Raw genomic sequence first — 18,399 nt, forward strand, 5'->3', positions numbered from 1 at the left:
TATGATGACAGCTCCAACAACACTCAAGAAGTTCTACAACCTTCAGGCCAAAGTAGTCTGCTTGACTGGCATTACACCCACCACTTTAAATATTCATTCTCTTCATGACCATTATACAATTGACAGCACTGTATACCATCTACAAAATACACTGCAGCAACTCACCAAGATTCCATTGACAGCACTTTCCAAACACACATAATAAAACAAAGATACTAGTGATCTGAAACAAAATCAGAAACTGCTGGCAATACTCAACAGGACTGGTAGCATCTGTTTCACCAGCAATTTCTGTTTTTGTTTTTCCTTCCAAACACAGTTTTTTTGCCACTCAGAAGGGAAGGACAACAGCTGAATGGAAACATCACCCTGCAAGTTCCTCTCAAAGTCACACACCACCTGATGTGGAACTTTATAGCTATTTCTTCAAAATTGGCTGGACAACTGTCCTTCCTAATAGCACTGTGGGTCTACCTACACCACATGGATGGCAGCAGTTTAAGAAGGCAACTCTCTACCACCTTATTCAGAGCAATTAGGGATGGGCAATTTTATTAAAAGCAAAAATGTATTTAAATGTACACTACTCATTAAATATCTTTATCTATACTCAGAGATACTGAAGCAGTTCTGTACAGTGTTTGCGTATCAAGAAATTGAAACAGTGAAATTTGACACTCCCTGCAGTTGCAAAAACCAATGGCATTTTTTAGTCATAGAGGACACTATTTACATACATTGAGGGAATGAGAGGGTCTGATAATTAAACACGCCCTCATTAAATTTGGGCAGAAAGACCTTAGCCAGAGATCTTTCTTCATTGCGCCTTGGTAGCAGCTGACCCAAGCTTTAGTGCATCCCTCAGCACCTAGTCCTGGACCTTGGAGTGTGCCAGTCTGCAATACTCAGCACTTTGCATTGGAAGACCTACAAGTTTCAGGTAGACCAAAGAACATCTTTCACTGAGTTGATGGTGCTCCAGGCGCAGTCAATGTTTGTCTCAATGTAGGTCCTGGGGAGCAGACTGTAGAGTATACAGTCCTGCATCATAGAGCTACGCGAGATGAACTTTGACAAAAGCCAGTGCATCTCTCTCCTGACCCTTCTTTAAAAGGCACATTCCATCAGGAGATATATGACAGTCTCTTCACTAGTGCAGCCACTTCAAGGACAGCATGCGGTAGCACACAGACACCGGGCATGCATGAAGGACCTGACAAGTAGTGCCCTTCTCACCACAAGCTAAGCTATATGTCGGTGCTTGCTTGAAAGTTCTGGTGATGAGACATTCTGCCAAATGACTTTGAATATACTTAGGGAACAATGATGGGATCCACCCTATCTTTTTCCTACAGGGTCTCAAGGATGGACTTACGCTCAAAGGTGTTTTTTTTTGTAAATTTTTCCACAAGGGACAGGTGATATGGAATGGTCCAACTACTTGGAGCGTTCACTGGTGCCAGGGCCAGGCCTAACCTTGTAACATTGGGGATAGGTAGACCCTCATTACATAGTGACACTTGGTGTTGACTACTGAGGGTCTTGGCACAACTTGATGCAGCACATACATAGGTGGCCTTCAGGATGAGGCTGGCATTGGGTATTGTTCTCCCTCCCCTTAAGCAGAGTTTTATGCATGGTGTTCCTGCCGACCCAGTCTATCTTTGACTTCTAGACTAAGTCAAGAGCAGCTTTTATTTGGAGGAAGTGAGGATTGCAGATGGTGGAGATCAGAGTTGAAAGTGTGGCGCTGGAAAAACCCAGCAGATCAGGCAGCATCCGGGGAGCAGGAGAATCGACGTTTAGGGCATAAGCCCTTTATTAGGAATTAAAGCTATGTCATTTCTATCATATACAATTGATGCAGTGAAAAAAAAATAGACAGCGTTCCTCCAGGACCAAGGTGCTGAGATGGAAGATGGCAAAGGAAAAACAATCATAAATAGCCACACATTTAACTCCAGTGAAAATGATCTTTAATTTTCTTCACCGCAGATGAAGCTGGGAGCATTGTACTTCTATTCGAAAGACTAATTTGGTTGGAATATATGATGTAGATCCTTCATTTCGTGGTCTAGCGGTATTGAATCCGGAGTGGTAAGGAGGTATTTAAATGTCAACAAGGCACTGGGTTGGATCAGAGTAATCATTAACAGGCAGCTGCAGTCATTCGTGGCCGTCTCCCGCGCTCTCTCTTTCCTCTTGGAAGAACTTGTGAACACTCGGTACAGTTCGCACGCACTCACTTCTTCACATCACAACTGACGGGAAACTTTCCAGTCCCGCAAAGTCAGGGGAAAAAGAAACACTCGAGGCAGCGACAGAGGAGGGGCCCTGGGGAGATGTCAAAAGGACAGTGCCCGGGACGCGGGAAAGGGGAATTCGTTCACCACGAACAGTCGCTAAAGTTTCCTGATCGATTGCTGCGATCTGTCACAGGTTTTTTTTTCTCTCTCTCTCTCTAAAACCCTGACAACAGGCAGCTCGCTCTGCTCTGACTGAAACCTACACTAAACTACACCCGTCACTTTCTGTCAGAATTTTGGAAAGTTACATGACGCACGGAAATCGCGCTGCCTGCAGTCAATCTCCGGTCTGTGAACATATACCTGAGGACAACAAGAAGGACACAAACTGGGAAAAGCTCTGATGCGTCTCCGGAATTAGCCAAACTCTTCAGGGTATTTAGTGACTGGTTATCACTTGGTTGCTCTCTCTCTCTGTCTGTCTCGGTGTGTCTCGCTTTTTCTCTGAACAGTCCAGTGGGTAATTATTAGTAGATGTCCTGGATGGAGGTGCCGGTGTTCTGTTGAGCCTTACGACAAACCTGTGCGAGTATAAGCGGGCATGCTGTGTGTATGTCACTGCAAAGAGCACATCGCCTCCCTTTGCCAGGCAGCTTATTGACCACCGCACTGAGCAGGACATGTCTACCAGGCAGCGGGCAACAGCATGAAGCCACTAGCGCTCTCCCTGCTCCTTCTCTGGCCATCCCTCGTCTCTCTGAATGGGGCAGGGGATGGGACCTGGGCGAGGTTTGCCAGCCTGCCTTACCCGGAGGACAACCTGTTCCTACATGATACCTTCCCTGAGGGCTTCATGTGGTCTGTGGGCACATCAGCTTACCAGACAGAAGGGGCCTGGCAGCAGGATGGAAGAGGAGCGTCCGTCTGGGACACCTTCACCCACAAACAGCTCAGTGTCAACGGGGATGTGGCCAGTGACAGTTACAATAACATAGAGAGGGATATTTCCGCCATCCAAACTTTGGGTGTCACACATTACCGCTTCTCCATCGCCTGGGCCAGGATCTTCCCAGATGGCCTGCTCTCAAGCCGCAATGAAGTTGGGCTCAGATTTTACTCACACTTCATTCAGAGACTCCGAGATATAGGCGTTGAGCCCATAGTGACTTTGTACCATTGGGACCTGCCTCAGGCTCTCCAGGACAGGTATGGAGGCTGGGTTAATGAAACCTTGGTAGAGCGCTTCAGTGAATACGCCTGGTTTTGTTTCGAGTCTTTCGGGCACCAGGTGAAGTATTGGATCACTATCGACAATCCTTACGCCCTGGCTTGGCACGGATATGGCACGGGAAAGCTTGCTCCTGGTATCAAGGGAACCCCACACGTACCATACACAGTGGCACATAATCTGATTAAGGTAAGGCGTTCCATGATACTGAACGATGACTTGCGACCTGTATTCGATATAGCTCTGGGAGCACCCTGGTTTAACTGGGGATACCAAAACCTTCTAGAATGAGGGCTGGGTGGAAGAAATGTTGACCACGAAAAGGAAATCAACTTTCGCTCGAGTTAAAACTCTATTAAACTAAACATTGAAAGAGCCCCTGGTACAGAGGAACTAAGTGTTTGGACAAATAGTTGTGTTTTATCATTTTTTTCAAATTGTGATCATAAGTAGAAGAGTTTTTAAAAAGAAAATGACAACTCAGATATGATCAACCGAACTTTGGTGAAGAGAAGGAAAGTTTTGAAGATTTGCGTAAATCCCGTATGATTGAGTTTAGCTCAATAATACTTTGTAAACAGTTACACTTTTCACAAAGCAAAGCTACATGACGACATGGGATCGTGCAGATTTGTCACTGTCCTTGTTAACCTCAACACAATTTTAAAAAAGACTTTGTCTAAACGGAATATACCAAGCAATGTGGTTATGTGACATTAGCCAATGGAGATAAAATTAGAGACTCGTAGAATTGTTATAACACAGAGGTAGACCATTTGGTCCTTCACATCTGTGTTGGCTCTGCTCGACAGCAGCTCACTCTGCCACGTCTCCGTCTTTTCCTCTTAGTCCTGCATTCTCGCCCCCCCCCCCCCCGCTTTTTAATTCATGATCCAGTTCCTTTTTTTTGAATGTCTTGGTGGGAAAGAAATCCTCAAGCAGAGGAATGTAAACTGTAAATGTGAAAACTACAGAAAACAATCATTCCAATGGACATAGGGAGAATTTTAACAAGGAATTGTCAGGAGAATAAACAAATATAAACAGTTGCATATATTAACAACTTAACTGTAATCAAGAAAAGGATGGATATCAAAGTTTTTACTTGGATGAAAAGAAGGGAATGAAGACTATTTCATGGAAGAGTAATTTTGCTCTCACATAAAGAAACAAACAGGAACAGGAGTAGAACAGTTGGCCCTTTAAGCCTGGTCCACCATTCAATATAGCCATTGCTGATCACCCCACCCAGTACCCAGTTCCCACTTTCTCCCCATATCCTTTAATCCATGTAGCCCTAAGAAATATATCTAATTCCTTCTTGAAAATATTCAATGTTTTGGCCCTCAATTACTCTCTGTGGCAAAGAATTCTACAGGTTCACCACTGTCTGGCTGAAGAAATTTCTCCTCATTTCAGTCCTACCCCATAGCCTTAAGCTGATTCTGGACTCCCTAGTTCATCGGGAACATCCTTCCTGAGTTTACCTAGTCCAACTCTGTTCAATTTTATAAGTTTCTTTCAGACCCCTCCTTATTCTTTGAAACTTAAGTGATTGTAGTCCTAACCAATCTAGACTCTCTTCATGTGTCAACCCTGTCACCTCAAGAACCAGGGTCTGATAAACAATCGTTTAGGCAGATAAATGTTCATTAAACACGTCAATGGATTTTATGGCACTGCTGTGGCCCCACTATAAGAAAGTAACTGCCTCACCTGGTTGAAAATATTTCACAGTGATTGCAACATCAAAGAATTGTGTCATAAATAAATAAATCATAAATCCATAATGAATCATGAACCAGTTTTGAGCAGTTGTTTATCAAGGTGCTAGCACCAGCTGTATAACTAACTTATCCATTGGTTTGGAGTTACTGGATATCATTTGTCTGAAAAACATCAGGTTGAAAATGACACTTTTTTACAACTTCTCCTCTTGCACTCACCAGCACAATTCTGAAAAAATATCCAAGCAAAGGAAAATCACATTTTATATTGTATGAGTGCTGATTGATTGGCACATGGACTCAGATTGGTAGAGGCATTACCATGGAGAATGCATCAGCTCTAGAAGTATGGGCCTACCTACAGCAAATGGACTGTAGTGATTCAAGAAGGCACCTCCCCATCACCACCTTCTCAAGAGCAGCTAGTTATGAGCAATAATTGCTGGCCCAACCAGTAAAGCCTGCATCCTGTGAATGAAAAAAGAAAGTTGGATGATAAGAAGTTGCCAAACCTTGTTTAAATTTTAAACCAGGGAGTTGTCTCTGATTGGTCAAGGCATTGCTCTGAGAAATAAACTGGAGAATGGCTTGCTTTGTTGAGTTGAAAAAGGTGCAGTGTATGCACGCATTCTTTCTGCTTGCAAAGAGGGCCCTCTCCTTTCTGAAGACAGGGGCCAAATACTTTATTATCTTCTGCATTTAGGCACAAATTACCAAGTATATCTCTGACAGACTTAATGTCTTCCTTAGTCATCCTTTTGTTCTTAATGTGCTGATCAAGCATCTTGACATTTTCTTTAATTTTATCAACTAATAATTTTTCACATCCTCTCTTTGCATTCTTAATTTACTTTTTCTCTTCACCCTGGTACTTCCTCTGATCTTTCTAAAGAATTACATTTTTGAGATTGTCACAAATTGTAGTTTTTTTTAACCCTATATACTTCTTGGTAACCAGAAAATTTAGCATTGCAATCCCTCTACTTTGTGAGGGTATGTTTACACAGTGCCCATGCAATCTCGCTTTTGAATTCCTTCCACGGATTTGCCACTGACTTCTCTTCAAGTAGCTGTAATTAGTCCACTTTTACCAGATGATCTCTCAGCTTTGTAGTTTGCCTTCCTTAGTTTAGAAATTTTACTAAAATGAAAACAGAAAGTGCTACAGAAACTCAGCAGATCTGACTAAATTTGTGGAGAGAGATGCTTTCAGCATGATGGTTTTACTCCTTTCAGTTTTGTTCTACCTTTGTTCCTTTCCATGAAGATGTCAAATCTAGATTTATTATGACCATTATCTCTAAAATGATCACCCACTGATATTCCATCCTCTTCGTCCACTTCCATTTCCTAAGGATAAGTCTACAATTGCTTTCTCTCTCATTGGGCTTATTACATGCTAGCTGATAAAGTTCTTTTGAATACAATTCAAGAATTTTGTGCCCACTGTGACTTTCACACTGTTTAAACCCTGGTAAATATTTGTAAGTTGAAGTCCCCAACTATTGTCGCTCTGTTGTTTTTTGACTTAAGTGTTTGCCTACATATTTGCTCCTCTAACTCTTCCCCACTTTTTGTGAGTTTACAGAACATAGTGAACAATGTGGCTACCTCTTTTGTTTTGTTTCTGAGCTCAACACATGCGACCTGATTTGATACTTCAATTCAACATTAAAAATCACACAACATCAGGTTATAGTCCAACAGGTTTAATTGGAAGCACACTAACTTTCGGAGTGCTGCTCCTTTATCAGGTGGCTAAAGGAGCGATGCTCCGAAAGCCAGTGTGCTTCCAATTAAACCTGTTGGACTACAACCTGGTGTTGTGTGATTTTTAACTTTGTGCACCCCAGTCCAACAGCGGCATCTCCAAATCATCAATTCAACATATTTTACTTCCTTACAGCCATGATTGATTCTTTAAGTAATAATGCTACACTTCCATCTTTATTTCTTCCCTTCTCTCTCCTGCCTGGATATATTGAGGATGTTTAACTAACATTCATGCAACTTTCTATGCCACATTTCTTTATAACAATGATACATGTCTATCTGCCCCCTTAGCTCGTTGATTTGTTCTTAATACTCCTTATGTTTACATATTTATATTTTAATACTACTTATTTTCTGTGATGTCTGATTTTTATTCTCTGACTCCTATCTTTCAAAGTCATTTGTTAAGCTTTGACCTGCAATTCCAAGCTCTGAATCATGTTCCTATTCCTTTGCCAATTTTGTTTAAGCCCTCTCCACTAGACTTCGTGGGGATCTCATGGCAACAACTTGAATTTGGGCATTAGGAAATCTCTGTACAAAAATATTTATACTCTCCTGTTCAGGTATAGACCGTCTGGCTTATGACATTCCATCTTCTCCAAACTGGTACCAATAGCTCAGAAATCTGTGCCTAACCTTGTAAAGCACCTTTCCAGGTTCATTCGAATGTTCCCGGTATTGAAGGAGCTTTTCATGAACAAAGGCTAAACAGGTTGGGTCTCTACTCATTGGAGTTTAGAAGAATGAGAAGTGAATGAGATCTGTTTGAAACATGGAATTTTAAAGCGGCTTGACAAGGTAAATGCAGAGGGGATACTTCCTTGCTCGCGAGAGCTATAGGCCAGAGTCCTTGTGCATATTTAAGGCTGAGATAGATAAATATTTGATCAGTAAGGGGAATCAAGAATTATGAGGCAAGGGCAGGAAAGTGGACTTGAGGAATGTCAGATCAGTCATGATCCTATTGCATGATGGAGCAGGCTCAGGAGGCCGAATGGCTTTCTCCTGTTCTGATTTCTTATGGTCTTAAGGTCTTTCCAGCTGTCTAGCCATGTGTTCAATCACTTAATTCTCCTATTTCTGTACCTAATAGGAGATCAGACTGGAAGTAATCCTTCGACTACTGCTTTAGAGGTTCTGATTCTCAGTCTCAAACCAGCTCCCTGCAATCTGCTTTCAGGACCTCATCCCCCCATTCCTACCTAAGTCATATGTGCCAACATGGTCCACATCCTCTGGCTGATCACCCTCTCCTGGAAGAATATGCTGCAGCCACTCCCTTACACTGGCATTAGGGAGGCAACATACCATCCTGGAGTCATTTTGACAACCACAGAAATGCTTATCTGATCCCCAACTACTAAATCGTATATCATTATTGCTATTCCATTGTACTTGCACCCTCACTGTACAGCTGAGTCCCCTGTGCTGCCCTCAATTTGGCATTGGCTGCACTCTCCTGAGGAACCATTAGCCGCACCAGTATCAAAAATGGAATACCAATGCAAACACAATAGATTCAGGGGACTCCTGCACTGCTTGCTGGGTTTAGCTGACTTAATGGTCAGTCATTCCTTCACTGTCAGTGCACCTTGAACCTGCAGTATAACTGCCTCGCTAAATGTGCTGCCCATGTAGCCCTCTGTGTTGCAGGTACAAAACTGTGACTTGAGGCATTGCTGAAATTCCAAAACCCAGAACTCAGGACTTGTTCAGCCAGTAGCATATCGTAGAGATACATGGCTGGGATACATGGTGTCTCTGTTACTTTATACATACTGCAGGATATGTACTACTCAGACAAGCTGACCTATCATACTGTAATTTTATAAAAATATATTTGTTATGATTAGAATAGTAGCAAAACGTACTAGTACTCACCAATCAGCTTTTTTCCTCGGTACTGGAATAAGACAGGAAGCAGCTCCCAGACTGTCCTCTTGTGCTATTTTGAGTCTCCCCAAGTACTCTCCTTCTGTGCTGCTTCAAACCCTTGGACTGCTCCCCGCTCTGAGTGCCTGTCTCATCTAACATGTTCTTCTCATGTAGAGAACCCTGGACTGATTTATCAACTGGGACATCAAGAAAAGGAAACTCATTTGAATGCTCCATTTCAAAGATGAATTTGAGTGCAGACTTGTATTCTTACATGTTGCTGCACATAGAGTAAACATGTCATTTATGTGTCAGAAATATACAAGAGAGAAAAAATTAGGCATCACTTCACTGAAGATATTTTTCTCATGGAATCTAACAAAGATGTTTATGAAAACTGGACTTAGTAGCTATCTTATGGTACCAACACCTATTTGGGTATACATAGTATTGTTAAACTAATCTCAGTTGCACAAGTTGCTGAGTTCATAAGTTCAATGAATACTGATAATACAATGATGTTGGGGCAATATCATCATGATATAGTGCTGCAGTGCAAATGTCTATGGCTTCTATGAGTGGCACGATGATGAATAGGTAAGCAATGTCAAATGAGCACATGGTAATACTATTATCGACATTCTGTGTTGTTTTTGCAAATGTGAAGAAATTCTTCACAATGCTGTGGAAAACTTGCTGATAACTATTTGTAGCAATTCACCCAATCTTGCTGTGCAAAACTATTTCTAGATAAGACAGTACATCATTTTTACGTGTCTTGGGCAACCCATAAAATACAGATGAATGAGCTATGAGGACCAAACCCCATTGTATATATCACCCAGCAGCTCATAGTTCATAGAAGAAAGTGAGGACTGCAGATGCTGGAAATCTCTGGGACACACACACCCAACAACCCTACCGCCCTGTGGCTGACCACTTCAACTCCCCCTCCCACTCTACCAAGGGCATGCAAGTCCTGGGCCTCGTCCACCACCAAATCCAAGCCACCCGACACCTGGAGGAAGAACGCCTCAGCTTCCACCTTGGGACCCTTCAACCCCAGGGCACCAGTGTTGTTTGCACCAGTTTTGTCATTTCCCCTCTGCCCACCTTATCCCAGTTCCAAACTTCCAACTCAGCACCACCCTCATGAACTGTCCTACCAGTTCATCTTCCTTCCTATCTATCCGCTCTACCCTCCTCTCTGACCTATCACCATCACCCCCACCTTCATTTACCTATCGCCTGCCAAGCTACCTTCTCACAAGTCCACCCCCCTCCCATTTATTTCTCAGCCCCCTTGGGAACCCTCACATTCTTGATGAAGGGCGTATGCCCGAAATGTCGGCTCTCCTGCTCCTTGGATGCTGCCTGACCTGCTGTGCTTTTCCAGCACCACACTTTTTAAGCTCATTGTTCATACTCAAGCCCAGCATGCTTCTTTTAAATTTTGCTTTTGAACAAGGCTCCCCAAGCACGCTGGGCGGCAGATCCAATGGAAACAAATATAGCCCTGTCATTAAGAATGGCATGCATTTTGTTGACATAATTCGGCTTGTCAAGGATGACTATTCCTGTCTCTCTGTCAGGTTTAATAGTTCTGGGTGGCCTTGAGGTCTTGCAATGCTGCCAGACATTGACACTGCATATGAAATTCAGAAAAGTTGCTCAGAGTCCCACTAAATGCATGTGCGAGGTCAGCCAAGCTGTTTTTAAGGATTCACCATCTGCAGTGGAGTCTGACTTTCCATTTAACGTGGGCTGATGGCTTGCTGAAATTGAAATCATGTGCAAGGACGACTCTTTGCCTTCAGAGTACATAGTCATGAGATTTATGATATGCTTAGTGGTATCATTAATTGCATTGCCAAACCGCTTCCACTCAAGTGAGTTTATATTACGAGAGTGTGTTTAAATAGGTGTTGTTTATGGTGTGGTCGTCTATTGAAGCAATATAGCAATCTGAATGGATCAAACCAAGAAATGAAAGCGAGTTATGGACTTCAGATGAAGTTTAGTAGAAAGTACAGCATAAATTAATAACCCTAGTTATAATATAATATAATATTATAACTTATAATATCAATTGTCCTTCAAAGCCAGTTATTTTTCAGTCTCAAATGTTGTTTGTTTTCAAGATTTTATATACTGAGAACACAGGCACAAATTGCTTCGCAGAGCTCAGTTACCTAGTTCAGGCTAGTTGCTGTTCAGACTAATGTAGGACATTAGGTCTAAGTTACATTGCCAGTTCTTTTTTTCACTTTTTATTAAGTGAAAATGGGATGCTTGCACAAAAATAAAATACTTCTTTTTAAGCCAGAAATGAAATAAAAAACAGAAAATGCTGTAAATACTTAATAGGTAAAGCTGTGGAGAGAGAAACAGAATTAAGGAATCTCCCTGGCCCAATGAAGCAGATTTGGGGGTGTGGTAGTAGAGTTTAGGTAGGTGCATCGCTGGTCAGCCTGCTGATGTATTTCTACCTCCATGTGCTTTCACTGGAGGTGGACTCTCAGTAGCAATGGCTAACTGTTTGGCAGCAGCAGGAAGCCAATTGGTGCGAATCAAAGGACAATTATTCCATTTGCTATGGGTGCAATGAAATCTTGGGAAGGCACAAAGGGCCCATGCTGTGTCAAGAGCTCAGCAGCACAGCTGAGGCAGCTGCACAGTGGGAAGCTAATGTCTTTTGAAACTGAGACTCCATTCGCAATATAAAGAGAGAAAGCAGCAGGAAATATTTCTAACATAGCCAGTGACCTAGCATTGAGAAGTCTGAGACAGCTGATAGAACAAGTGTTGGGTGATAATTTAGGTTGTCTTCTCCCAGCAGTATTTTCTAGGTTGACCAAGCTGAGCAGGCTACTGCATTGAAAGCTTCCCAGATATCACGCCATTGACTTCTCCACCTCCTGATGCTGCCTGGCCTGCTATGTGCTTTCAGCCTCCTGCCTGTCTATTCTGGATTCCAGCATCTGCAGTTTTTTTGTCTCTTCCCAGATATCAGACCCAGTTATTCAGTGTACAGGTAGATGACAGAAGAGAAGCTCAATGAAAATTACGAGATCCTCCCTCAGGCAGATACACACAGAGGGTGCCTGATCGGCAGGAGATGGATGAGGAATAACCCTCTCTTGAAGATACAGTGAAAGGGTCAGCTTTCTTGTCATATCAGAACAGCACCAGAGAGCTGGGCTGCTGGTATCTGCTGTGGATGAATATGCACATTTCAATACCAGGACTTCAGGCCTGTAGAAGTGAATGGACATCCAGTGCCCACAGTTCGTCTGCATTTTCATGCTTCCAGAATTGTAGACCTTGGCTGTTGACGTCTGTAGAACTTCACATTTGGCTACCTATAACTATGGATGTAGGTTTGCTCGCTGAGCTGGAAGGTTTGTTTTCAGGAGTTTCGTCACCATACTAGGTCACAGCATCAGTGAGCCTCTGGGTGAAGCACTGGTGGTATGGCCCACTTTCTATTTATGTGTTTAGGTTTCCTTGGGTACCAAGGAATGTGACAAAACATCTGAAAACAAACCTTACAGCTCAGCAAGCAAACCTGCATCCAGAACCCCAAATCTGGAGCTACAAATCTTCTCAAAACTCACTAACACCTATAACTATATAACTTATTATGACCTCAGTAGAAACCAATGAAGTAAATTTGCAAGTCTCATTAATAGCTGAAACATTGACATGTCAAGATTTCATATTTTAAGATGTTTATAGCACAAAATTATAAAGAAAAACCCATTTACTAAACATCAGATTCAGAATCTTACAGGGATTGAATTGTGTGGGCTATACTAAGAAATATGGCAGGATTGGCTGAGCAAGACATGATCGAAAAGTGTGGCGTTGGAAAAAACACAGCAGGTCAGGAAGCATCCGAGGAGCAGGAAAGTCGACGTTTTGGGCATAAGTCCTTCATCAGGAACATGGTACATCACAAGGCTGGGAGGAATTTGATTCACCTTTTAATCAAACTTGAGGTGTCAAGACAAGATTCTCACTAGAGAACAGCAAACTGACACGCAGTTTCTATTCTACCATCCACCATGAGCAAACTAGAGACAAAACTTCTCAACATGGAAGTCAGAATGGGGACCTGGTGACTTAACCTCACCACCAGCTGCGAAGAGTCTCTATGTTGTAGCGTGCAACAACATCTCAGGGCAGAACCATAGGCACCAGTCACGTGCATCCCTTATCCACAGATATTTGTATCTAATAATTGCCAACCCCTCAGAATCCGTGTTGCCGAGGATGTACTGTCCTGCATTGTAGGGTGCATTGGTGACAGAAAGACTGCTGTAAGGACAGGCACTCAGCTCATGGATTGGGTCAGGATGTTTGCTCGTCCTCCTAGCGAATGCTAATTAAGCACCTACCTGGTCCTAGCATCCATGCCATGCCTTACCTTGTTTTGCCATGCACACCATGCCTGCTACAGTTAGTGCTTCAGCTAAAGCTATCACAGTTGTCATACTGATGTTAGATTACTTACAGTGTGGAAACAGGCCCTTTGGCCCAACAAGTCCACACCAACCCGCCGAAGCGCAACCCACCCATACCCCTACATTTACCTCTTAAACCTAAGACTACGGGCAATTTAGCATGGCCAATTCACCTAACCCGCACATCTTTGTGACTGTGGGAGGAAACCGGAGCACCCGGAGGAAACCCACGCAGACACGGGGAGAATGTGCAAACTCCACACAGTCAGTCGCCTGAGTCGGGACTGTTCTTTGTGCAGACACACATACTACTGGTCATACTTGTCTTTTCTGTGTTGCTGTCGGCACACTGAGACATCAATCAAACACATGGCATGTTTATTTAACCAAATGGGCATATTGGAAATTGGGTGGGGGTTCATCCGCAGTTTGGTCAAGTGTGTGTGTGTGGGGGGGGGGTGGACAGCTGTTGTCAGTGGGTACTGAGGCTCTCAATTATGGGCTGTCTGCACACAGTGTAGGGATTGAATCAGCTGTCTGCTTGGGCTGGTCACAGTCAAGGGATAGGTCTGACTAAAGTCAGGATGTGGCAACAGTCAGTCCTATAAGGTCAGCACTGGCAGTCAAAGGAATCAAATATTCTCAGGTGGGGAACTGCAATGACAGTGGTCAGAGGTTTGACCAGTCATGTTTAGAGGCTTTTTGTTGACATTGCTTAGGCGCCTGGGGTAAACACAGCACTGGGGTCCATGTGTTGATCATTGAAGATGGTGCATGGACTGGGTGTTTTAGGGGTAAGGGTGCAGTAGTCAAGGCCGTGGGGTGGAAAAACACAAGTTTGAGATGTTGATGTGGGGACAGGATGATGATGGGGTTACAATCAAGGTATAAGGGGACGATCAGGCACAACATCAGAGAGCATGACAGACTACAGCAGGATTGGTCATTGGCATTGATCATTACCATGGCATCCACAGTGCGGGCATGGAGGAATAGGGTTGGCATCAAAAAGTGAAATGTCGGGCTCAGCAGACAAGGTGGACAGTTGGAGGCAAAGTGCAATTGCACAGTTGGATTGCACAGAGTGGGATGTGCAGAAATTGACTGTCAGAGTAATGCAAAATAACAGGGCGTATGGAGGCATTGGGTGGTGGGGTAGTGTTCTGTGACCACTAGGCAGAACCCAGTGCTGATGATGTCCACTGCACACTGCTATCCCTGATATCACTTGCCATTCTCTAGATGCAAAACGCAATTGAAAAATGTCAGTTTGATGTGTGGGAAAGTGTGGGATCCAAATCTGCTGAACACCAGGACATTGAAGGATAAAATGCATGAAACATGTGCTTGCAAACTGAAGCTACATTTAATTTGTAATCACTTCATTGAACATTGATGAGTAAACTTCCAAACAACCATGCAGAGCAAATGTGCTTACGGTTCAAATGTTGATTAAAGACAGTTTGCACACATACCATTGATGCTTACAAATTAAACATTGGCATCTCAATGATGACAAAATTATCAGTGGTCGCCTTGACTTGGAGGTGCCAGTGTTGGACTGGGGTAGAGAAAATTAAAATTCAAGCACCACCAGGTTATAGTCCAACAGATTTATTTGGAAGCACTAGCTTTCGGAGCGCTGCTCCTTCATCAGGTGATTGTGGAGGTTAAGGTCATGTTCACAGAATTTATAGCCAAAGGAGTCCAGTGTCATGGAGATGGGATACAGTAAACAATCTTAGATTAAAACTTTCATTCGAATTACATTCATGAGAATATAATTTAAAAGAAGTTCTGGAATTTACATATCAAAGAACAGAAACCAGTATATCCCATTATAAAAGATGAAAGTTTTACTCTAAAATTGTTTACTGTATCACATCTCCATGACACTGGGCTATAAATTCTGTGAGCATGACCTTAACCTCCACAACCACCTGATGAAGGAGCAGCACTCTGAAAGCTAGTGCTTCCAAATAAACCTGTTGGACTATAATATGGTATTAAATGATTTTTAAAATTATCAGTAATAACTTAAAAAGAGGTGAATATCAGCCAAAAGTGACTCGTAACTTGTGAAACTTAGAAGGGTGCTGTGGGAGATGGAGATGGTCACTTTGTCACCTATAATATGTATTATAATGTACTTTTACAGAATTCAATGATGTTTCATAGTTGATAAAGGTCTGGGATAGGAACAGTGGGTGAGGGGATTGGAGTGCTGCAGACACTCCCTTTTGATGTGATGTGTTGCTGACTCAGCCAATGTGGCAACTTCTCCAAGCTGGTGCACATGCAGAGGCTGAAGCTGAGTGAATGAGGGAGACATGGTCTTTGTTATCAGATTCAGTAAGTCTGATTGTCTGGAGGAGTATATGCAGCGCTCACTTCCACCAATGGTTCGTTGGAAACATAAGAAATGTTTTTCACTCCTTGGGTTCTCCAGGAAATTTATTTCCACCAAAGTTGTGATGTAGTGGCCATATCACTGGACTAGTAAGCTTGAAATTGAGGCTACTCTTTTTTAAGGACATAGATTCAAATCTCACCACAGTAGATGGTGAAATTTGCATTCATCAGGAAAGCCTGATCCTGCCCTCCTCAGCCTTCTACATATGTATACTAGCAGCCAATAGCCATTGAGAATGCAAATCTTGGGTGACTTTCTTTTTCCAAGCCATTATGCTATGGTCAATTACAGTATCCATATTTCTATCACAGTTATGACCAACTAACTCAGTGTCGGATATAATTCAAGCCCTGGAACCTCTTCTTTTGCATTGCCCAAGTACCTACGAGGAAACATATTCAATCATTGGGTAGATTGTGTGTGATTCATTTACAATTTTTGTAAATACTTTATAGATACTTGCAATACTTAGATTTTAGATTACTGGCACAAGCCTGTCTGAAGACTGCCAAAGTCAAATGAAACTAATAGTTAAGCATCAAATTATTATTCAGTTAGGTTTTTGCAAATTAGGCCCGTTAAGTGGGCTGGTGTTCTGTTAGTCAGGGTCTAATTTAGCCGATATAAGTCTCACCCCGCCAACTGAAGAACTTAAGGGGTACCTGTCAACTCCATTGGGAGGCCAGATGGTATTAAGTGCCCAATGTCTGCCTTTCTCTAGCATTGAGGATCCTGCCAGTGGAAGTCCTGCCTGCTGAGACCTACTGCCCAACCAGAGGCCAGCAGTTTCTTATTGCTGTGAGTACCAGCTATCAGCAGATATCAGCAATGCACCCATCAGAGGCCAGGATCAATTAAGAGCCACAGGCCACAGTGTGGTTGTAGGTCATGGGTTGGAGAACTCACAGAATGAGACTCAAGGGATTGAAGGCAGGAGCAGGGGGTGACTTGCAGCTGAATCTTTCCCTGGTGATCAGGCACTGGATGCCTCAGAATAAGATACCTGTTCTGGTAGATTACGCTGCAGCCCATTGGGTGGTGTGAGAAAGTCATGACTCTCTATTTAATCTCTAATTGTGGTGAATTGTGGTGGCCTCAGGAAAGTTTATATCAATTGGCTCATTGATAACGTCATTGACATCTTGCTGCCAATGCCTGAGAATCCCACACCAGCCCCTTTTGCCCTCTGACATGATGGATGGAGGATTTTCCCCAGCTAGAAGTCTGATGTGGTACCTGTGTGGAGTTTACACATTCTCCCTGTGTCTACTTGGGATTCTGCTGGGTGTTCTGGCTTCCTCCCGCAATCCAAAGACGTGCAGGTTAGGTGGATTGGCCTTGGTAAATTGCTCATAGTATCCAGAGATATGCAGATTAGGAGGACTAGCCATGGGAAATGTAGGGTTACAGGGATGGGGATTTGGGTGAAGACTTGATGGGCACAATGGCCTCTTTCTGCACTATAGGAATTCTATGATTCTATGATGCTACCTTTCTGGTGATTGAATGGGCCCCATCACCATGGTTCCCACTTTGATGGGCTACATTAAACCTAGAAGAGTAAAATTGCTTGTCATATATGTTGCATTATAAGTTCCTTTTCCAATAGAATATGTTACGTTAATTTCTTGACCAAACAGAACTCTCCTACTTAAATATTTAGTTTCTCTTCTACGTCTTTGGAAAAATGAAGTAATAACTTCTTATCCAATGCTTAAGGCAGTAATCACATGATTATTTGTTTGATGACACAGTAATTCCCTCAAGCAATCTGTTGCATACTCTACTTGTATTGCAGTGTGTTGTGTATATAATATAACACTACATAATTAAAGCTGTTGATTTTCCATGAAATGCTATTGATTTGTTCTTTCATCTACTAAGCAAAGAAGGTAGTAATTCAGTTTTACTATTTATCTTTCATTTAATGTTGGTTACATGTGCGTCCCTCTATGTACTCAGCATGAAAAATAATTAGTATTTTGAAATGAAAGTCTACTGACCATTCTCATCAATTGACATCCTGAAGAATCTTTACTACTGAATCTGCCTTCCAGTAATTGCAATCACTAGGAGGTTGTGATGGGCTGGTTTGTATGATGGAATAATGTCTTAGAATATACTGCAGTAACATTGCTTCATCCTTCATCCCAGTCCTGACGAAGAGTCACTGGACTGGAAGTGTTAACTCTAATTTGTCTCCACAGATGCTGCCAGACCTGCTGAGTATTTCCAGCAATTTCTGTTTTTGTTACTGTGAATTTGCAATTACCTTTAATAACACAGGTCAATTAATACAGGTGTAAATGTTACACAACATTACAATGTTCTTCAATTGGTATTTCCATTTAACTCAAAGTAAGCAGCTGAATGCCGGTCTTGCTCTCTATACCACGCTCAGCAGTTTCAATCTCAATTTGGTTGAATTTTCAACTCCTTAAAATTTCAATATTGCAGGCATTTGTCTATTTTGCGTAAGGAAAATTTAGGGGATATACAAAGTGGGCGGCACGGTGGCACAGTGGTTAGCACTGTTGCCTCACAGCGCCAGAGACCCGGGTTCAATTCCCGACTCAGGCGACTGACTGTGTGGAGTTTGCACATTCTCCCCGTGTCTGCGTGGGTTTCCTCCGGGTGCTCCGGTTTCCTCCCACAGTCCAAAGATGTG

General features: G+C 42.7%; 1 protein-coding gene across 1 annotated transcript in view; it reads left to right on the top strand.

Moving 5' to 3' along the window:
* The first annotated feature begins 1,985 nt into the window (after nucleotides 1-1,985).
* Nucleotides 1,986-18,399, top strand: part of kl (klotho) — an 84,176-nt gene continuing 67,762 nt past the window's right edge. The window contains exon 1 of the mRNA XM_043692063.1: nucleotides 1,986-3,663. Coding sequence (XP_043547998.1) covers nucleotides 2,953-3,663 — 711 coding nt within the window. The 5' untranslated portion in view covers nucleotides 1,986-2,952. The remainder of the gene's footprint in view (nucleotides 3,664-18,399) is intronic.

Source organism: Chiloscyllium plagiosum, chromosome 6, assembly GCF_004010195.1.
Source record: "Chiloscyllium plagiosum isolate BGI_BamShark_2017 chromosome 6, ASM401019v2, whole genome shotgun sequence".
NCBI classification, from domain to species: domain Eukaryota; kingdom Metazoa; phylum Chordata; class Chondrichthyes; order Orectolobiformes; family Hemiscylliidae; genus Chiloscyllium; species Chiloscyllium plagiosum.